This window comes from Octopus bimaculoides, chromosome 6 (genome assembly GCF_046866305.1).
Source record: "Octopus bimaculoides isolate indiv1 chromosome 6, ASM4686630v1, whole genome shotgun sequence".
In the NCBI taxonomy this organism is placed as follows: Eukaryota; Metazoa; Mollusca; class Cephalopoda; order Octopoda; family Octopodidae; genus Octopus; species Octopus bimaculoides.
The window spans coordinates 94013745-94037786 of NC_142933.1; the positions used below are offsets into that span (position 1 = coordinate 94013745).

At 35.0% G+C, this 24042-nt stretch overlaps 1 protein-coding gene across 1 annotated transcript; it reads right to left on the reverse strand.

Annotated features, from left to right (window-relative positions):
- Window positions 1-450: 450 nt before the first annotated feature.
- LOC106883829 (uncharacterized) lies at window positions 451-16558 on the reverse strand. Its single transcript, XM_014934968.2, has 6 exons — window positions 16470-16558; window positions 15151-15195; window positions 12350-12555; window positions 7198-7398; window positions 3927-4145; window positions 451-656 (listed from the first exon to the last, which is right to left on the reverse strand). Exons 1-6 carry the CDS (start codon window positions 16540-16542, stop codon window positions 471-473), a joined length of 930 nt encoding a protein of 309 aa, XP_014790454.1. The 5' UTR covers window positions 16543-16558; the 3' UTR covers window positions 451-470.
- Between the last annotated feature and the right edge of the window lie 7484 nt (window positions 16559-24042).

Here is a 24042-nt window from a genome sequence, read left to right on the forward strand (position 1 = left end):
GATAGATAGATAGATAGATAGATAGATAGATAGAGATAGAAAGAGAGAGAGAGGGGGGGAAATTCGCCCCAGTAATGACCAGCAAGAGCGCAAGATGCATTTCGGCCTTTTAAGTCCTTTTAAGTGGCGCGTACTCGCAATTAGTTACATGCTCGAACGAGAAATCGTCCTCTCTGATATAGGAATAATTGAATAAACATTCGATAATGTTGCGCACAAGTCCACAAAAGATGTTATCACTGGACTAATACCGTAGTAATTGGCCTATCTATACTTACTGTCTACAGTAAGTATGATTCATAAATGACTGTTTTAATTAAATCCTGCTTCAATTGCAAATACCATATAGGTATTTTATATTTTAGAAAAATGAAAGTGATTAAAATTTAGAAGAAAACATTTTCATATATAAAAAAAGGAATCGTTGACAATTAATGAACACAAACAAAATTAAGTCGAAATCAATTTATTTACAACAAAGAATCTAATGCAGACTTAATAAAATTCTTGAAACGGTCGGGTTCGATTGCATCGATGACATCAGATCTCGGTTCGAAATTCTGCGAATGGTAAGTACCTTCTATTCCACTGTATGTCTCTTCATAAAATGTATAGCGTCTTCGGTCGCTGTATGCGAAGAGTTTGATACGGTATAACTGAAACGAGACAGTAATGTAATATAAATGAGCTGCACAAAACAACAACAACAATAACAACACAAAAACCACACACAAAAATTACATATGAAATGAGGAATGGAAACCAGAAAGTGGGCGTGAAATAAAGACATTTTTAAACAGTGAAATTATGTGGAATTTGAAGTAAAGAAACTGTATGAATTCGCGATATAATCTATATTTCAATGGCTATATGCTTTAAATATATATTAACTCTCTTTGAAAGTAATGTGAGCATCACCAGTCCTTTTCAAATTCGAAATCTGCTTATGCTTAAGAACTTTAGGGGGCTGGATTGTTGCATAAATATGACTCTTGAAGAATATGCCTTCAAGCCATGTTTTGAAGGTACCTAATATATTCTTTAAGATATGCAGCCATTTAAGTAATCAAAGAAAGCTATAAGAGACATTCGCCGTTCTTATTAGTTCTAGTAAATTGAAATCCTTGAAAAAATATATAGAAACGTGTGTACAATGTAAAGTCAGGGCTTATAAACTTAAAGAGAATTAATGCGGTAGAATAGCGGACTTGAAACGTTAGATTAAAGCGACTAGAAATAGACTTGCCGCCATCATGAAATTGATATCTTTGTTATTAGGGCGTAGTAAAGGAATTAAACATATCAGAGACAGCAGATTACTTATGTGATATAATTACTGGTTTTACTCATTAAATGGTCTAAATCAGAGTTGATCATCTGGTAAATAAGCGATTGTATAAATTTCAAGAAATATTCAGAGAAAAAAATGTCTTAAAATTGTATTGTTCTTGAACAGAATATCGGAAATAGAAATATCTGTGAAAGATATAAAAGTACAAACTCCATTTATTAATGGCTTCACTGTACAAGATATAACTGTAAAAGGTGAGATTTAAATATTGAATGAATTTTTTTTTTATGAGTTAATAATAAATAAAGTACCTTAAAGTCATCTGAATACGATAAAGACATTGATTTATGTATTTGGAGCTCATAGGATCGTTTTTCATGATTTCTTTCTACATGTTTTATTTCAAGAGGCGTGTGTATGTGTGGAGGGAAGTACCAGGGCTTTCTGAGACCATCTGCCTCAGAAAAGTGCCCTATCCAGAAAGATATCTGACTTTCATCCATTTAATGGGATGTTTTCCCTTTGAACGGCAAATCGAGAAATTAATTTTTTGTAACTAAACACTTTCAAACTTTGAACATTGGTAGAATGTGTCATATAAAACATCTTTTACTCTTAGCGTTGTTGAGAAAAGTTTATATTTTCAAAGTTATTTCGTATTAAAGTAGTCGTATTTCGGTAATTTCAACCAATCAATGACGTGTATTCAGCTGAATAAAATTACTGCCGTTGTTTGTCAACAACAACTATCAGCGGTGTATATTTCGTTTGTCACTGTTATTTATGACATCGTTCGTGCGTTTGTACTTGTTTTAGCTTTAGGGTTTTAGGGTTAGGATTAGAGTTTTAGGGTTAGGGTTTTAGAGTTAGGGTTAAGGTTAGGGTTTTATGGTTAGGGTTTAGGGTTTTAGGGTTAGGGATAAGGTTTTAGGGTTACGGTTAGGGTTTTAGGGTTAGGGTTTTAGGGTTAGGGTTAGGTTTGGGGTTTAGGGTTAGGGTTAGGATTTTAGGGTTAGAGTTACTGAAAAAAGTGAAAAAAATGAAGAAATTGGAAGGGGAGGGGAGGGGGCAAAAAGTCTTTCCGAAAATAGTAGCTGAAAAACAAGAAAAAACCTAAAAGCAGTAGAAATGCACGAACGATTGTGGTGGTGCCATGAAGTAAACATGCTTCAGATACACTCGTTTATTCATACAAGCGTAACTGAGATGAAATAATAACAGTGACAAAAGAAATATACACTCACTGGAAGTTGTTGACAAACAACGGCAGTAATTTTATTAAGCTGAATACACGTCATTGATTGGTTGAAAATACCGAAATACGACAACTTTAACACGAAATAACTTGAAAATACAAACTTTTCTTAACAACACTAAGAGTAAAAGATGTTTTTTTGACACATTCTACCAGTGTCCGATGTTTGAAAGTGTTTAGTTACAAAAAATTAATTTCTCGATTTGCCGTTCAAAGGGTAAAGGTCCATTTAATGTTGCAAATATGAAACCTGAGTTTCATCACAATGAAACCTGCTGTTTCAAAAAGGCAATAATAACTTAATGAAGTGGTAATTCTTTTAAGAACCCCCGAACAATACCAGTATTAAAACACACGAGTGAAACACAAATCTGGTGGCTTCTTAATTTCAATATATTTTCTAAATTTGACTCAAGATCACACGTTTTCTTCGCTTTTTAAGTTGTTGATTGTTGTTTGTTCCTTCTCGAGCCATGCCTGTCTCATAAGGGCCGGTTTCTCGGTTTCATTGGTGTATAGGTTCCCCACCTGGACGAGACGACGGTCCTTCTCAGATGAGCTGCTCTATGCAGGAGGAAAGAGTGAGAGAAAGTTGTGGCGAAAGAGTCAGTAGAAGTTCACCATTACCTTCTGCCGAAACTGCGTGGAGCTTAGGTGTTTCGCTCATAAACACACACATCGCCCGGTCTGAGATTGGAACCCGTGATCTCTCGACCGCGAGTCCGCTGCTCTAACCAATTGGCCATGTGTCTCACTGGCTTTTTTTAAGTTTGTTGGAACAAATGCAAGTCATTAACGTCTCATTTCTTTAACAGCAACCAAACATTTTTCTTTATAAGATAAAATTTTGGGGAGAATTCATTTATGTTATTATTCCAGCTGACTGCCTAAGTTATTCAATCTCGTTAATCATATTAAATTTTTTTTTTAGGTGTAAACCAACAGAAAATAGTTTTCGTTTTAGTTTACAGTACTACTCTGTATGATTAAATTAGAATTGTGATAGAACAATAATCTTGAATCCTACTCCACAGATTTTGAATGTTCTGTACAAATCAGATTTTAACCGACTAACAATAAAATGTCTCTTATAGATTTAGTGCAATCAGCAATAATGACAGAGTGCCTATCAAGGATATCAAAATAGCAAACACGGTCAATGATGTATCATTATGAAGAGATCATAACTTAAGGATAAGAACTGGGTTTTGATATAAATAGTTTAAAAGAATAGCCATGTATGCATCATGTACGCGCATTGTTTGTAGGCCCGTTGCTGCTGTGTTTGTCCTGAGATAACATCACTTATGTACTTGGTGTCTTAAAAAAAAACAATAAATATCAGAGAGATATACTGGATTAACAAAAAGAAATAATTACCTTAAAATAAGGTTTCAATGGATCAGGATATCTCAGAATTCCAACGTCCACTACATCACGAGTTACCTTTTTGTTGGCATAGAATAGAGTTGCAAAACTTTCGACGGCGACACCAGTAGCAGAAGCAATATTTTTAAAATCCTGCAGTTCGATTTTAGTTGATTGATACACATCTGAATCATTAAGCAGTTCTTTGAACCAGGAATCAACTTTTATCGCCTATATATGAACAAGAAATTGTTTTTTTTTCTTTCATTAATTATCAATATAATCATTTTGTGTTTAAAGAGATTCATTGAGATTATGAAAAAAATTCTAAGAGATTAACGCAGATTGTATGTGTATATATATGCGCGTGCACACACGTATTCAAAAACGCACGCACGCACACACACACACACACACACACACACACACACACACACACACACACACACACACACACACACACACACACACACACAAACACACATATACACCTTGATTTATTTCTTGATTTATCGTAATGTGTCAAAAATATCCGTCGTACACGTCACTGATGCAATTCCACAACACACATTGAAACTCACTGGCTGGTTATTATTTTCTGTTCTACTTTCACTTTCTTTTTTTCCTTTTCTTTTTATTTATTGAAGTAGTTAATCATTTTTAACTTGGCGATTTATTTTAACCTGTCAAATTTAATATTTATTTCTTCGGCACCCATCCAACCAATAAAAGAGAAATGCTTAAGAATCTGCTGATCGTCTTGCCTGCATACACCTTGCTAGTATTTGCTGCAGCACCATTCGTTTAGGGGACCCTTTAGAAAACTAGAGTATCTTAGCATGTGCTGCTTCTTTTGGAGGAATCGACGTTTCGTTTTGGTGTAAAAACTAAACCGGTAAGAAAAATTGGGATGAAATAGTAGTTTAGTTCCAAGTGGTGGCTGAGTTTGCAGGCACAGAATCAATACTATTTTGCAGGGTTGGTTACTGTACGTGAGCACGGATCGTTGTATAGCTCAGTTGCTTCCCGTTATCCCAGATTGGCACCAAGCTAGACAACGGTTCCTTTCAAATTGGTACGGCTTTTCGCATGGTTTCGTGTACAAGCCGAGTGTATGGTAGAATATCATGGTACAGTTTCAGAGCTGGAGATGCTCCCGACATGCCGAAGTTAATAATACAATCAAAGGATCTCGAGCGTCTGTGGGAAAATCGGTTATTTTGGAGGCTACCGGTCAGGATAACGATAAAGGCAAAACCCTAGACGGAGTGATCTGTTTTCTGTACGCCTAGGACCACCGTTTGTTTCTGAAACACCACTGCCTCCAAGATTTAGCCAGGATACTGTGATCCATTCATAGGATGTTTCGAAGTGGGTCGAGAAAAGGAAGCGGGGAAATTACGCTTACTTTTAGTCTCTCTCTCTCTCTCTCTCTCTCTCTCTCTCTCTCTCTCTCTCTCTCTCTCTCTCTCTCTCTCTCTCTCTCTCTCTCTCTCTATATATATATATATATATATATATATATATATATATATATATCTATATATATCGTTGTTTCGGTGGAAGCAACTGGTGTCGTTAGTTAATCAATAAAGGTTCTTATCAATGCTATCGGGACAAAGGCAGCTCTTCATGGCTGTGACAGAGAATCAGTTTAGCAATACCTTGGTATTAGCACTTTTGTCTAGAAAGGAAGATTAATCACGAGAAAATTTCAATACATATAACTGTAAGTGAAATGTTCAAAGCAAACCTAATTTAAAACTAAAAATATTTCTCAAAGTATCACTATATACACAAATGCATTTATTATAACAGTCATTCTTTACTTCTGAGAAGCTGTCTTCTTGGAGAAGAACTGCTAGGCAGAGTATGCCTGTGATATGCAGGTCTTCGAATATCATTCTTATATTCATATTTTTGGGATATACGTGAATTTGCGCATGTGTGATATTTTGTTCCAGCTAAATATTTTTTTTAATTGTAGGATTTCTTTGTTGCTTTTGGATAAACAGCTAATTCACAACAGTTGAAGTGGAATAGTCAAGGGCTACGCCGTAGACGTACCACAAAAGTCTTTGACACGTTGTATTATATAATGCCATCACAAATTAAAATAAACGTCACTATATCTCCATACATTTATATTTAAATGACTATCGTCTCTCTTGCATGATGAAACAGTTTTGGAACAGTATCGATTTCTAAACGTCAACTCAGACCAAGTCACTTTCCAAATCTGGCGATGCTAGAGAAATGTTTCTCAAAGGAAAGCAAATAAGGAGGCGTCTTATGTATACTCCAACTTATTCTTATGTATACTTCAACTTATACACCGGTCATTTCTTTAGTCTCAGACTCTTTAGACAAAACAAAGAGGCAGCGGTTTCTCTCTCCCTGGAATTGAAAAAGTACATATACTGGGTGAATTTTCCCTTGAAGTCAGCCCACAGTATCTCTTAACGATCACACTAAACTCGATGGAACTGTCATCAATGATTAGGTAATTTTTGGTAATATTAAGTAATTTTAAACCATAGCTGAAAGCACAGACATGACTTTTCTGAAATGTTATAAAATGTCTACTGAAATTGTATGCAAGGGAGAGTACTCGTATCTTTTGCATCAAAATTATTCCCCAACGAGCAGCTGCTACAACACCTAGCAGACGCCTAACAGTCCTATGTCGTATGAACTGAACTAATTAAGAGGCACAGTCTTTATGTGTCGTCCGGTTTTTCTTAGAATTCCCAGCTGCCTCATTATTAAATCGACATCGTCTGAAGAGTGAGACACTTTTTGCGTTCGTGAAACTTTGTGTAATGCATTTTTAAGATCACAAACTATTAATACAGGTGTGCACACTCACACATATGCCCACATATCCTTGTGATTTTCCATTATCATTGAGGATACTGTACTAGGGCTTACAATAATGTCTTTTAACAACGCCTTAAATTTATATAGCATATAATAGTCATTTTGCAAGTAAGTTTTTGCTTTTCAAATCGTGAAACTGGATGGTTGTAACTTAATCACTTTATTCATAATCACAGCATTTTGTTTTATTGTGAACTTTGAAATGTTTTTCTGTCATCCGCTCCCAACTCCTTCATTTGTCTTTTAGTAGTAACATTTTGATTCCTAGCAAATTTCTTTTTTTTTAAGGGCTTCGAATTATCTTAATTGGTAAACAAACTGATGTATGTATGGTATTACATAGTAGATGCGCTGACAAAATTAATGCATTTCAAAGTTTGATCATATTTCATAGGAATCTTACCACATTTTGCTGCTCACGTCCTGTTGAAATTCCTTTAAATTCAAATTGCAAAAGTTTGTTTCTATATTCATAACCACCATCCATTTTCTGAGCAAAATGATTTTGCAGCATGGCAGACTGGTAACGTTCGAATTTTACATTTGATTTGCCTTCTTCACGGATCAACTTTTCTAGTAGAGCTTTCGTTGTTCCGATCATCGTCTAAGCAATATAATGAACAGCATCAACAATTAATATTTGTCTTTCATTTGCCAAGAGTCAATAAAAAAAATAACCAACAATAGGAGACTTTATAGCAGCCATCAATTTTCCTTTACAAAGTTTTCCACTACGTCTAAAAAAAATCAGTGTTTCAGTGACATTGTGTCAGCGAGAGAAATCAATATTTTCGGCTCTGTAGTAAAAAGCTTGCTTCCCAACCACATGGTTTCAGGTTCTGTCCCATTGCGTGGCACCTTGGGCAAGTGCCTTCTAATATGGCCACGGGCCGACCAAAGCCTTGTGAGTGGATTTGGTACATGGAAACTGAAAGAAGCCCATTCTATGTATACATGTATGCATATGTGTGTGTGCGTGTGTGTTCTTGTCTGTGTTTGTTCCCTAGCACCGACTGACAACGGGTGTTGGTGTGTTTAGGTCCCCGTAACTTAGCGTTTCGGCCAAAAGTGCCTGATAGAATAAGTACAGGCTTAACAATATATAAGTACTCGGGTCGATTCGTTCGACTAAAGATTCTTGAAGGTGATGCCCCAGAATGGCTGCAGTTAAATGACTGAAACAGGTTGAAGATAAATGATATTTTGGTGAGTGTTCTGATGACAGACACAATATCCTGTCCTACCGAGTTTCCACTGCGAAAACAGCGTCAGTGAACACTTATTTTTTTCTTACTAACGTTACAATATATATCAAAAATTAAAACCTGGCGAGAAATTCATTGCTGTAGCATTGTAATTTACTCGCAAATATTTCAGCCTATATTTACCACATTTGATAGTAATAATCTTTTTACATGATACAAATCCAGAATTTTGTAGACCGGAGGAAAAACTGATATGCACCATTCCAAATACGTAACAGGTTTTTTTTTTGTTGTTGTTGTTAAAGCTTGCACTTGTAATAAAAGAGGCAAAACTAAATGCTGAATGACACTCGTCTTCAAGTACAGCTCCGCTTAAAGAGTGTCTTAATCATTAACAGAGCACATCTCTGAAAATGGAGTTTTCGATCTAATGGCGCTATTCTTTACCTTCACTATTTCAATAATAATAATAATAATAATAATAATAATAATAATAATAATAATAATAATAATAATAATGCCCTGATGCAGTACCAGGCAGTGGTTCTCATGGTTTCTGTTCTTAACTGATTGGAAGTGTTATCATGTACATTGTTTTGTTTTGTCTTGGTATAAAAGATGGGCTACAGCAAATATTCTGCTCAATACCACAGATTTGCTTGTCAATTGCTTTACCTTAACCAGTTGAGCACGTCCCTTAGTGGTGGCTGACGATATGTGCATCTCTGATCACGAGCAGAAGTAGTGGGGGAGCATCATAGCCATGTGTTGAGAGGAGTTCTTTGGGGTTTGAATAATTCACCTTTGGAAACATGGATGTTTTGCTCAACATCCTTAAACAAACCTTCTTTAGGGACCTTTTGAGCGACATGGGCTACTCGGCCTGAAGAAAATTCTAATCACCATGTTGCGCACATATGGTTGTGATGCATGTGCCTGGTGAACCCTTATCAGACAGGCAGTCATGATGGGTATATTGAGCTCCGTATATTTTACCCCAGTGTCATTTTGATGGCATGCACTGCTTTTTCATTCAATAATAATAATAATAATTATTATTATAATAATAATAATAAGTACGAAATAGCGATAAATACAACCCTCTTAAATACGAAATATCCAGCTATGGAAAATTAAGAAGGTGAAGATAGTGCCAATTATTGCTGGGTCCTTAAGAACAGTATCAGAAGACATCAAGGGGAATATAAAGGAAATTGGAATAGAGTGCCCAGTGAAACTGATACAAAAAGTTTGCCTCTTTGGCACGGCTAGAATAATGAGGAAGGTATCAGATAGCTGAAAAGAATTGATAGTATGGTATCGTAGGCTGCAGATGGCCAACGCGCTACGCATGTAAGACTCCAGAATCTCCAACAAGACCTGTGATAAAGAGAAATAACAATAATAATGATGATAATAATAATAATAATAATAATAATAATAATAATAATAATAATAATAATAATAATAATAATGATAATAATAATAATAATAATAATAATGATAATAATAATAATAAGACTAAAACAATACCTATTGTCATAGGTGCCCTGGGAATGACAGCGAAACGGGCCGATTACTACCTAGCTCAGATACCAGGAAACCCCAAAATGGCTGAAGTTCAAAAGATAGTGCTCATGGGAACTGCCCATATCCTACGTAAAATACTGTCTATGTGATCTCAAATTTTAAAACAAACTCATAAGTTTCTTATGGTTTTTTAAACATTCTTTAGAACAACACTATGTACAAATCCAAATATATGGTACCCTAGGCATAACACCTACATGAACTTCTAACTTGTTATCTCTTGAGGTCTCTGGGTGAGACTTGGATCCAACTTGTACAAATGCAAAGCAAAAGTCAAACAAAATAATAATAATAATAATAATAATAATAATAATAATAATAATAATAATAATAATAATAAGAGCCCCAGCCTTGGCAGCGGCTGGGCGTGTTCTTTGCTGGTCTGACCAGTCAGCAGCCGAAGACACAGCAACACTAATACAACCCAGCAAGACAAGGGAAAGATAACTCTCAAAGACTAGAATATCTACAATTTCCTGTGAGTATTTTAAATTTCCCTCAAAATAAGTTAAGAAACTTACACATCTACAGTTTACGAACACACAAACGATCAGTTTTAGAAATTACAAAAGGATAGGTATTCACGGAAGTGAATACCTATCCTTTCCTTTCTCCCTGAGTATTCGAAAATGCAAACGTCCTTTTTATTCTAAGAACACTACAGTTTTCTCTGTTCGGACAAACAAAAGATCATCTTTAGTAAATTTTAAAGCTTCAGTATCTACAATTTTCAGTGAAAAATTTACCCTCCTTTTCTATCCTTTCCTGTCTCCCTGATTATTCGAAAATGTAAATATCCTTTTTATTGAAAAAACACTACAGTCTTTTCTGATCGGACACACAAACGAACATCTCTAGAATATATAAAAACTTTATTATCTACAATTTTGTGTGAAAATTTTATCTTTCTCTCCTCCCTGACTACCCGAATATGTAAACATGCCTTTTATTGCAACAACACAATTAAATGCCCGATAAAAAAAATTAAGGAGATAAGCACCTGCCAATATATACAAACTGCACAATTACCAAAACTGTAAACCACAGCAAAACTTATAAAAAGAAAAAAATCAGAAATTAAAAAATTCAACGATGTGAACATCAGTATATATATATAAGTTCAAAAAAAGGAAAAAGACAAATAACAACAACAAAAAACAACAACGTGAGGACGTGATACAGATTGTGTTACTAGACGCTCGAGAAAGGAAAGAAAGAGAATATGACGTTTCGAGCGGATCTCTTCGTCGGAAACAAAGAAAGTCCAAAGAAGGGAAAAACGGAGGAAGAAAAAATCGCAACCAATATCCACGAGGTTACAATTATTCTTTCTACCAGTAATTAAAAATAGAACAAGGTGAGTTGGTTCTTTTCAAGGCCAAGGTCAGCGCTCTCATTGATCGCTAGTAGTAGTAAACAGGCATGTCTTGTCTCCCACCATCCGCCGAATCTATTTACAGACCTGTGGAATTTAGTCTATTCTTCAAGCTGTTTCTCTTGGTCCTCTTATTTCCTTAAACCCTCACATATTTATGATTATCTCAAGTACAAGACAAAAGTTGAAACTAAACAACATTTAATAATGTCTATTAATAATGAATAGAAATAATAATAATGATGGTAATAATAGTGATAATAATAATAATGATAATTTAGCCAAAACTTATGTCGGATCAGAGGAAATATTCACAATGACAAATAGTAAAAAAATGAAAATAATAATATCAGTGATGATAATAATAATAATGAACGGAAGCGGTTGGAATCTCCCTATGATCTGATTGATTATACATCGAATGATGTGGTCACAACAAAAAACACTGGTAATTGCGCAACCTGAGAATCGGTGCCTCATATGAGTGACAATGAAAAAACAAAATATTGTGAAGCATCAAATTTAAGAGAAATTTAAGCATCATTTTGGTTCTTTACTCACCTTGGAGACTTTACTCTACGAAGTTTAAATTCAGAATTTCTACTTAAGATATATATATACATATACATAATTAATCCCCTCCGCCAAAAAAAAAAGAAGAAAAAACACAAGAAAAATAGAACAACACATGGACATGGTACATGCAAAGTATTAACAGGACGCTCAGGGAAGAAAAGAAAGGTAGTTCTACGTTTTGAGCAAAGCTCTTCAGAAACTGGAGACAGGAAAGTCCAAGAGAAAAGGAAGACGGAGGAAAAAAATCGCCAACGAAATAGGGTCACTACTACAACTACTACAACCAACAAAAAATTCCCCCACGTGGATTATTGACACCAGTAAGTAACAATTATGAACTCTTCATTTAATTTCATTTTTTTAAATATGTATTTTTGATAAGGTTCGTTTTTACAAGAACCGAAACATGTTAAAAATATCTCTGACAAAATTCTAAATTAAAATTCTAAATTAAAATTCATTTTTTTTATATATTGGCGTTTTATATATATATATATATATATATATATATATATATATATATATATGATGTAAAATCATCCATATGTCAGTATATAAATGGCTTCAATGTAGATCAGTAAATTTCAGTATAGCCTCACTCATCCGTGCGTATTTTAAGTATAGAAGAGTAAGAGCTATTTTCCTGGTCATGATGTTAAATCAAATATTATAACAAAATCACGGTGTACTTCTTTCATTTGACTATCATAATGTGACCTGCTACTTGATAGAAATGTGAATTATTTTCCAGCTAAAAATAACAATTTAGAAAATGTAAAGTGTAGCAGATAAGACGAATTTTTTTTTACCTGTAAACGTCTATCCATTTTTTTAAACTCTTCTACATTCAGTTTTCCAAGACTTGGAGCTAAGTCACAGTGATAGGGAATTACTTTGGTTTTCATGAAATCTGTTGTCCGCACATTCTTGAAAAATTCTCTACCTTTAGAAATGATATCCAGAACGGTGCTTGCTCCTTCAATGACAGCTGCAGCAGCAACTTGGGGCTCGGCGTCTACGTATGAAGCGAAGAAAAACAATCTGACATTATAGGATTTGGGTTCAAACATAAATTGTTACGGGTGTGACATGCTTCGTTATAAATACGAAACGGGATAAGTTTAAGTTGCAGGAGTTGATCGAAGATTGTCACAAGAATTGGTATAAAACCAGCTGTCTATCACAGAAGGTTGGCAGTCGAAGGTTCACAAGTTGTTCCCTGAGCATAGCTTGTGGAGACCAGAGCATAACAGAAATGAGCGGAAGAAAATCCATAAAGAACAGCGTAGAGGCTTCTTCGAAAGCGTCTCGATGGCTCTGATTGAAATGAGATGGTCGTCGATGTCAGCAGAATGCCACATGGTAGACATAGGCAGAGACTTGATTAACCTAGGTCGGATCGCCTGCGTGATGTAGTATGTTATAAGACACAAAACACCCAGTGATTCCATTATACAACGCTAACGATGTGTCTAAGCATTGCATCTGTAGAACTAAATCATCGGTGTAAACGTTTCAATTTTTTAATATTATAAATATTGTCAAATCTCATTACTACCCCGTCAATAATTGGTTCTTTTCACACGTCTACCAAAACCCGAAGCTATAAATTACGCAACACCAGTGACAAATAAACACTTAAAGACAACGGTATTTTATAGCATTGCTGGAGCAATATAACATTTAACATTATATCAATACGATATAAGAACAATAGACAGTACTTAAAGTAAGTATAGATGCAATCGTCTCTCTCAATGACAAAACTGGGAAACTTGGTTGTATTACAAAATGAATCCGATGGTATAGTGCGGATTATCGTGATTAACACATTAAAGTCTGTGTGGTGATTACTCTATCTTCACAGATGATTGACATTGTTCATTTCTTAGTGACGTACTATAACGTCAATAGCAAGAATTTTCTTTCTTTTAAATCGACTTGGTTGTGTCTTCTTAATGAAAGATGTGTCAGATTGATAGTCCCGGGATGGTCAGAATAGCTTTTGTTATTGTAATTAACGAAAACAGCATCTTAGTTATGTTTTGTTGTGTTACTATAACCATGGGTTGTATTTTTCAACGTTAGCACTGTCGTATTCTTTCTTGCCTTTAACCCTCCAACGCGGAGTATAGGCCACTTATAATTGAATTCCACGTCGCATAATTTTTCGCTTCTGTACTTATACTCAGCCATGAATGTCCCCCTTTCTCTAGTTCCTTTTGTGTTGATCTACGCTACGAGTTCTTAGGCCTACCCCTCTTTCTATATCCATCCGGATTCCACTGTAAAGCACTTTTCGCTACATTTGGTGTGTCTTTTCTAATTGTGCTACCAATCCACTTCCACTTTTTCTTAAATATTTGCTCCCTAATCGAAACTTGATTCGTTCTTTGCCATAGCTCCATATTGCTTATGTGTTCGGGCCATCTGATTTTAAGTATACTACGCAAGGACCTGTTGATGAATGATTGCATTTGCTTATTTGACTTAACTGTTGTTCGCTATGTCTCGGCCCCATACAATAACACCGCTCTTACGTTAGTGTTAAAAATTCTTATTTTGTTCTTTATTGAAGTTACACTTGCGCTCCATACTTTTTTTAACAGGTGAAAAGTGGCCCTTGCCTTACTTATTCTCGTCTTAATATCTTAATATATATCCAAATGGAAAATAAAACGTCAAAATTAGAAGCAATAGCTGCCAAACTAGGATTGAAAGTCAACCGCGACAAATCAAAAATTATGCGCGTTAATGAAGAAAACAGCGAACGTATTAAACTAGAAACCGGTGAACTAGAGTATGTAGCCGAGTTTACGCATTTAGGTAGTAAGATAACGTTCTCAGGCGGCACCGACGAAGATATTAAGACGAGAATAAGCACTGTCGTATGGGGAGCCAAAAACGAAGAACTGCGATAGTTGATAAGGAAGTAATGTACTATATCATAGATATCAGAGCACTGATACAAAAGTGACTGGGAGGATAGGATAAGTTACATGAGCAAAACTACAGCTTCTGTCGGTTAGCAAGGAGGATGTTGCACCAGCTAAGCTGGTGTTGGATTAGCTATCGTGAATAATTTTGTCAGCAAACTGGTGTCCCTTCAAGTTGCTATATCAGACTGCTAATGTGAGTTTTAGTTTTGATTTGAAATCCAAGTTTAACTGTTTTTAGTGTTTATGCTGATGCAATAGCAAACGGTCGGGTTAAAATCGAAGATTTCTATAATTCATCACAGAGACCCCTTAATATCATATCAGATTAGTTGCCTCAGCGATTTTAATGAGTGAGTGAGAAGATATCTCAAAAGGTGAACGTCTTTTAGGTCATTTCTGAAAAGGCCAGTGGGCAGCATTTACTTCAACAGTGCATCATATATGGTCTGGCTGTAATAAATTACTTTTTCAGGTTTCTGAAAAGTGAAGTTTCAGTTGGTTTCATCCGCAATCGAGGGAAAGGTATCTATTAGACTTTTTTGTAGTCTGCAAAGGTAACACTGCGAATATAAACTATATATGTTTCATGAGGTTGTTGAGGAGGAATGCATCTATCATCATGTATTAACGCGTACTGCATGCTGAGACAACACATCTTAAACAAAACTTACCTGTAACAATGAGTTGCTTCATCGCAGATGAGTGTAAAGCAGATGCTGAAGAAGAGTAAGCAACATTTTGTTAATCATTTTATATAATCAGATCTCTCAAAAACAAAATTGGAAAGAAGAAAAAAATACTAAATAACGTGTAGGAAGTTTGAATGAAATATATTCTAAAGGAAAACTTGTAAAGGTGGTTAATTAACAGAATCGATAGAACGTCTGAGAGAATCTCTTGCATTTGATTTATCTCCATATGCTCCACCGGAGCCAGCTTTGGCTTTCATCATTTCGGGGTCAATAAAGAAGGAAGGTACCAGTCGATTTTGTTTGTCTATTTTATATCAGGTTACTTGTGAGGTCTTTCATGAGTGCTCCTGGTAACATGGGGTTCAGTACAACCTGCTGTATAGTCAGGTCGACTAAACCGGCATTCTAACTAAGCTTGCTTGCTGAAGAGAGTTGCTAGAAACCCAGCAGGATTAAAAACAAAACCTGTCAAAAGGATGGAGGAAATTGTATAGGTTCAACGACTATCTCGCAATAGCATGGGTCGCTCAGAAATGCAGAGCATGAAATCTCTAGGTATAGAGTTATCCAAAATTTTTTTCTATATTCTCTCGCTCATTCGACCACAGGTCGATGAGCGAGAACATATCTTAAGATATGTTCTTAAGTGAGTTGTTGGTATTTGGCATCTACTTCTAGTGTAGGCCGCTGGTCACATCTAGCAGCCCTTAATTATAATTATATTTTATAATTATATGTTTAAAAAAAAATAATTTTACTTATGCAGTCACTGTTATGCACTAGGCTAGTGATATAATCATTTTTTGATTATATCCTTATTTTATAAATATATATATATGTGTGCGTGTATAGACAGATGGATATATAGATAGATACCTATATATATATATATATATATATATATATATATATATATATATATATATATATGTGTGTGCGTGTGTGTGTGTGTGTGTGTGTGTGTGTGTAAAATATGTATATATACATTTATATGTACATATGTATACACTTATATACATACACATATAAAACATACATACACACATACACGCACACACACACACATAATATATATATATACATATATATATATATATACATACATACATACATACATACATGCATACATACATACATACATACATACATACACACATATACATGTATATGTATGTAATGAATGTATTGTATATAAACATGTTCTATGAAGGTTTTAGGTACTTGATTACAGATTATTACTAAAATCAGTAGCGTAACAAATAAGAACATGGAATTGGTCATCATCATAATATACCCACCGTGGAAACCTGGAAGGTACATAATGGCGCCAAGAAGCGCGAAAATGGCTGCAAACTGCATGATTGAAGTCATAGCACTGCACTTGGTCAATCTTCTCGATTGAGAGTAGACTTATATATAGTATGGAACAGGTTGTTAAATTCTCAAAGTTGCCTTTGAAATGAATAGAAATGAAAGCGCACAATTTATATTTCCCGTTATGTGATGTAGTTCTATTCTTAATTTCATTGTTAAGAAAGTTCCACTATAATAGAAATCACGTTATTGGACACCTTTATAATCCGTGTAATTCTATTTACTATTGATATATTATTCGGAGGCATGTCACAATAACGCTGTTGTTTCTTTCTTGCTCTTTTCCTGTATATATCATTCTTCCATTTTATTGAAATAAACCAAACACGCCTTCTTCTTCGTTCTTTTTACACAAACGTTCACGGAAATAATCTCTCTCTCTCTCTCTCTCTCTCTCTCTCTCTCTATTTCCCTCTCTCTTTCTCTCTCTCTCTCTCTCTCTCTCTCTCTCGTGTTAATCCTCCTCATCGTCTCCTTCTCTCATCTCATTTTAAATATGTTACTTCAGCACCACAATATGTATTACATTGTTCTCTCTTACTTTGTCTGTCTGTCTGTCTGTCTTTCTCTCTCTTTCTCTCTGTATACTTATCTACCCTATTTTCTTTTTCTTTCATTCACTCCCCCTCTCTCTCCGCAGTTATACGCTGAAATGTATTAGAAAGTAAAACAATACATATTTGTTGATAATAAATTATATATCTATTAAAATAACTCGAAACTTTAGACCTAAAGTTTCACGTGCTTTGCACGATCTTCAGTGAAAGGAATTGCACTTATAAGTATGAGTCTACTGAACAAAAGTTTTCTCGGGGTAATAGACGTGATTAACTGTATATAGTTTTCTTGTTAGAATATTGAGTACTCTCTGAGAATTCGTGTATATATCAAAAAGATGTAGCGCTGTGATTTTACAAAATATAATTAGAATACACACAGACACAAACATATACAGAGATACATACATATATGTATACACACACACACACACACATATTGTTATATTACGGGATGGTCATTTTTTGCCAAATAAACACACGCACTGTGTATTCGTTCTTCAATCGTTTGTTATTGTTCGTATTTTATCTTATGTCCTTTGTCTGGAAATCTTTCGCCACACATTTGTGACCTCTTCAGCGATCCTTTCCATCCACGTGTATCCTCCTGCTCCGCCTAGTCCGTTCTGAGAATGGACTAGGCGGGGACTAGGCGGAGCAGGAGGATACACGTGGATGGAAAGGATCGCTGAAGAGGTCACAGATGTGTGACGAAAGATTTCCCGACAATAAACATAAGATAAAAATAAGAACAATAATAAATGAGTGAAGAACGAATATATAGTGCGTGTGTTTATTTGGCAAAAAGAATGACCATCCCAAAATATAACAATATCTATTTCAACACACGGTTTCACATCAGGAATCTTGAAACATAAATTCATAAACATGTGTGTGTGTGTATATAAACAAATAACAACAGATGGATACTGTTTCACTCACTACAAATGTTTCAGACTTGTTTTTATTGATGAATAAAGTTATTACCTTATGCGAAAAAAAGAAAAAACCGTTTTCCCCAGGTGAATATATGTACGAATTAAGCATTATAAAAAATTATTCTACGAATCCAAGTATGTGCAATTTCCTGACTCGAATACGAAACATCATAACAAAATCAGTGCTGGCTATAATTTCTATGGAAAATTTGTAGAGATGACCTTAACACGTGATTTAAGAGCACTGCTAACACAGTAGTACACGGTATAGACTTATAAAAACGTTTAATATACTTTGTAGTATGTTATTGTTGCATAACGAAATTTCCTGTCCCTACAAGTCATTAATATTTAAAGAACCAATATTCAGGAATATTTAATATGTAAATTGGTATATCCAGTAACGTATCTGCTGAGAATTCCAGTTATGTATACATCGGTTCGTGCAGCATCACCTTCAAAGCCAGAGCCGGCAACCACTATTCTAGCTTCAAACCCTAAGTAAAAACTAACAGCACCTCTTTATCTCAGCTAATTCACAACCTTAAACAAAACTCAATTCCATATAATTTTAAATGATCCATAGGCACCTGTGCTAAACAGTATAACGACTATAACAGCAAGTGCGATTTATTGTTTGAGTGAACGAAATAATCTGACTTTTAATTGCCGAGTTAGATTATGCAACAGATTCTCAAAGTAGAAGTTACTGCGCCCCAATCTCTCTACCCACCTCCTGTGTCATTCCCTAACTATTCCTCTGCTCCTACTTGCAGCTCTTCTTGACTACCTTTATAATTTTTGCATTATTTTATTTTTTAATTTTTTTAATAATTTTTATTTTATTCATTTATCTTATAAACTTTATATTTTTCCTTACATTTTTCTTTCCAATACTCTTCCTTCAGTACGTGAAAATATACAAGCGCTCGATTCATCGCTGACCAAAACATTCAATTTTTTTTCTCCGTGTTTTTCTCCTTGTTTTCTCCGTATTCTTTCTGTTGAAAAGCGTAGCTCGAAACGTTAAAGACTTTCTGTATTCCCGAGCGTTAAACTAATACATCCTTTTGTTGTCTACACCACCTGTCCTCGTCTGTTGTTTTTTTTCGTAAATTCTCCCTAATATATGCTTATATAGTTTTAAAATTAAGTGAGAAACCACTAACTTACTTAGAAGTATTACGTCCCCCCCCCCCCTTGACCAACAAACCATTACTTTCCACCGCCCTCTCCTAACAATTTCTTAACTTGATGCCACTCCTACATCTTTTTCCTTGACTCTGTTTAAATGTATTTACAGGGTGCCACAAAATATTTACTTATTTATTCTACAGTAGCCCCTGTAAACGACCCCAGCCTAAATTCCTTTAGACATTCCCCTAGCCAGCTTCAATAATAACAAACTTTTTCCCCCTACTCATCCTCCTCTCCTTTTCTTTTTCGCATTCTTATATTTTTCCTTAACAAGTTTAGACATTTACTCACTCCCGCATATTACTCCTTCACAAATATGCTTTCCTTTTTCTTCTCTAACTTTGTGCTTTCCACACATTTTCGATCGAATCTCCTGCGAGTTAACATGACGACAATGTAAAATTCATTTGATTAAGGTCTCCTTAGCTAGTGGATTACCCCTCGTTTGGGTATTTACTACTTCCGAGATTCATCTAGCTATGAAACATATCTAGCCTCGATTTTATCTACTCCATTCCCTAATTGTTGATTTTTATTCGCAGGAGTGGCTGTGTGGTAGGTAGCTTGCTTACCAACCACATGGTTCCGGGTTCAGTCCCTTGGGCAAGTGTCTTTTACTATAGCCTCGGGCCGACCAAAGCCTTGTGAGTGGATTTGGTAAACGGAAACTGAAAGAAGCCCGTCGCATATATGTATATGTATATATATATATGTGTGTGTGTGTGTGTGCGTGTGTGTGTATGTGTGTATGTGTGTCTGTGCTTGTCCTCCCAACATCGCTTGACAACCGATGCTGGTGTGTTCACGTCCCCGTAACTTAGCGGTTCGGCAATAAAAGACCGATAAAATAAGTACTAGGCTTACAAAGAATAAGTCCTGGGGTCGATTTGTTCGACTAAAGACAGTGCTCCAGCATGGCCGCAGTCAAATGACTGAAACAAGTAAAAGGAAGAAAAATAAAAGAATACACATCAACCTCAGCTTCTTACCATAAGCTATAAAATAATTTTCCTCAACTTATCGAACTTCAATATGGGACAAATTTACAACCAGTTACGTCAACAAACCACTATTGTTATGAAAGTTGTTTTTTATACCTTCTACTGACTGCACGAAGCTTACTAACTTCCTACACCTTGATCCTTGGATCTTATCTTTACATATAATATATATACACAGGGAGTAAATAGACATTTTCAAAATTTCTGATCTAAGCATCTTCATATGTTTTCAGCTTTGTAGAATTTACAAGGTAGTTATTCTTTTTCATTCCAAGTGCCATTATATTAAACATTTGCGAAGAGTAACCATACCACGCACGAAAAATTCAGCAGAACTGTCAGATTTCCAAAGAGGTCGTATTGTTGGACAATCTGAGGCTGGTCTTAGCCAGCGAAAAATTGCCAAAAATCTTCAAATGCCTCTTGCTACTGTTAATAGAATTATAGTGAAATTCAAAAGCCAAGGAAAAGAATCAACAGATTCTCGTCCCGGCCGACCTGGGCCCTTGGAAAGAAGCTTCGCAGTTTGAAGAGAATTGTGGAAAACAAATCCGTTCGAAGGCTTCTGACATTGCAAAACAGCTAGAAGTTAGTCCAAGAACGTGTGTTACATATCTGCATAAGCTTGGGTATTATGGATGAGCAGCTAGAAGAAAACCTCTCCTTCAACCAATTAATATCAAATAAAAGATTTTGAAAATTAAAGCAGTCTATTTACTTCCTACAGGTCTGTGTATATAAGTTGTGTGTGTATGTATGTATGTATGTATGTATGTATGTATGTATGTATGTATGTAAAGAGGTGTCTGTAGTAGTGTAGAGGTATTATATATTAATAAAAGAAAATAGTCAGAAGTTAAAGGAATACTATTTATTTATTAATTATTACATCTAAGCGTTTTCTCTTTCCATTTGAAGAAAGTTATCAAAGATGCTTGGCTCATTGAGCGTCTTTGCTTCATATATATGTGTGAGGATGTTAAGCTGTTTATTGAAAGATGTCAGAAGGACAAGTATTTTCAGTCAAATTTGTTTACTTGACTCTGGGGGTTTGGTAGTACCCTGTTCAGTTTCTAATCAACTGTTTGTTGTCTTGGATTTATATGAGTGGTGGGGTATGTTTAAACAAAGGAAAAGTGGGGAAAAGGCTAGGAAAGGTTAAAAACTACACACACGCACACATGTATATAAACTCTAAGTCACGAAATAACATAGGAAAACTGTTTACCTGAATTCATCAGCTTACAACAGTTTCCATTAAGAGAGGCAAGTATTACTGTGTGTTATAAGTAATGCCTTAAACTCTTATACTTTTTTCAGAGCTTTTGAATTAATTTATTAGAAAGACATGTTATTTAAACACTAAAGTAAGAGTAAACACTATAACAAATAAGCGTAAACAATAAAGCAATAAAAGTATGCAGGTTTATATTCTCTCCTTCCAAGAACTGCTGCAATTTTATTTGTGGTCAGAAGAGACCAGTCAGACATTCCCGGATAAGTACACGCTTAGTCATTGACAATGCCACTCCGTTCCATAGGTAAGCACATCTTTATCTACATAAATATAAAAATGTATGTGCCCCCACCACACTCATATTTTTTTAAATATACACAAATATGTAGAAACGGTTTTATTTTATTTATGTAGCAAGTTGTTATGCAGTGCTTTTTATAGCTAATTATATTTGCATATACATTTTATTTTAATACAAATACTTGTTTAGAGATTAATTTTTCTAGATTTCTATGACGTGTGAAGCATTTTAATTTTGTGGTTTAAGAAAATATATGTTCTTAATTCAACTAGAGAGCTGGGGTAGGGAAGACTTCTTGTTCTGTAGTTTGATGCTCCGAAGGAAACATGTCTGCTTGCCTCAGCATATGAGCATACAACATAGAGCTGACTATGAGAGTTTAACTCTAATGGTCAGATCCGTGTCAGTTCAACTCCAATTTGGATGGCCTACATCAGAGCCTCTCCATTTCCAGATTCTTTACCAATATTAAGACTGCCGCCGTGTGCAACCTTGAGTGGCAGTGTAAAAGCGGAAGGAGTTGTTCTGTCAGCTGTGAGCAAAGTTGCAGGAATTCTAGATGAGTCTACTTGGAAAAGTAATATATTTTGGTGGACATAACTTAGATTGGTTTCGGCCATTATCGGCCCAGGCCATGACTAACTCAATAGCACCACCTGGAAAAGTCTTTTAGTTAATTATTTCGGGACACCATGGACCATTCGAGCAGAGAGTTGTTGTTGGTTGAGACATATCTAGGTGTAGGTGGGTTATCCGGTATTTCCTGGAGGAATTTGTCCAGGTACCATTTGAAAGGTGTGCGGTCTTTTTCTACTTTAATTTCTTTTGGGATAACATTGAAATGAGCAGGACCATTTGCAGTGAAGAAATTGTGTCGCAATGTTCTTATGTGATGTTATCTCGACCTTTGTAGGGAACGCCTTGCATGGGGGCCTAGTAGTGGGTGATTTGTAAACATAATACCGATATCATTTGGATAATATTGGTGGAATATTTTTTCCGCATGGTGCAAATAATGTATCGCTCACGGCGGCATTGCAGAGAATAGAGCTTCAGCTGTTTAAGTCGAGCCCAATAATCAAGTCCAATCAAGCCATACTGTATATTTGTTGAATATCACGGCTAGCTAGTTATTTAAAGACTCACTCGGCTGAGAGCTGCAACTGAAGCGCACACTGAAGCTTGCAGTTTACACTGTTAAAGATCTTTGGGAAGTATGGACTAAACATTGGTTGTACATTGCAGGGGCAAACTCTAGCAGTGTTTTTTGCTGTTAATCTTGTTTTTGATACTGTATGTATTCTGTTTTGCAGAAGTTGTTGAGGATTTGATGATGAACAAGATTGTTTATAGATTGCGAGATTACAGATGCTATCGAAGTACTGTTCCAGAGGCAAATTTTCTAGTAAGCTTTGTGTTATGTTGCACAAACATATATAATAGCTGTTTGAGTTCCTGGAATAAAGTTTAACAATAGCTTATATAAATTATTTTGGTTATTCCATGGTGCTTAAAACAGTGTACCAACTTTTTGAAATTGAGGCTTTTTGTGGAGGAATTTCAATATAGATAGCGGTTCAAATATGCTCTCTCTTCCTATGTGTGTGTGTGTTTAAAAGTATATATATATATATGTTTAAATATATTTTTTTACACCAAAAATTTGGCAAAAGAATATAGTATCTGTTAACAATCTTAGCAAAATACTCACAGTTGAGTTTTTGTATATATATATATATATATATATATATATATATATATATATATAAACTTTAAACAGAAATGTTCATAAGTCAATTTCATTATTATTATTATTATTATTATTATTATTATTATTATTATAAAGTATTTTCAACGGATCAGTTTTGAACTCTATTTAAAGTTGATATATATATATATATATATATATATATATATATATATATATATATATATATATATATATGTATATGTATGTATGTATGTATGTATGTATGTATGTATGTATGTATGTGGGGGCGGAGCGCATGCATATATGTGTATTTGCTTGTATTATGTGAGATAAGTGAGAGAGTGTGTTAATTCGAGTGAGAGAGCTAGTGATGGAAGAACTGAAGGTGAAAGAAAAAGTCTGGTGTAAAAAACTGATAACGCTTCTGCATTTCCCACTAACACCTCTCCTCAGCTACCACACCACTAGAACTTTCAATCTTTCTATATTTCTTTTCAGGACTCATCACTGTTTTACTCCTAGGGGACCTCGGATCTGGGTTCTTTTTTTTTTTGT

What these genes read in the sequence shown, in the direction of transcription:
- LOC106883829 (XM_014934968.2), bottom strand. Translation starts at nt 16,542, where the DNA reads ATGACTTCAATCATGCAGTTTGCAGCCATTTTCGCGCTTCTTGGCGCC. An exon ending in GAAGCAACTCATTGTTACAG is followed by an intron (nt 12,556 to 15,150) that starts GTAAGTTTTGTT and finishes CTTCATACGTAG; the next exon opens with ACGCCGAGCCCCAAGTTGCT. An exon ending in AAATGGATAGACGTTTACAG is followed by an intron (nt 7,399 to 12,349) that starts GTAAAAAAAAAT and finishes TATATTGCTTAG; the next exon opens with ACGATGATCGGAACAACGAA.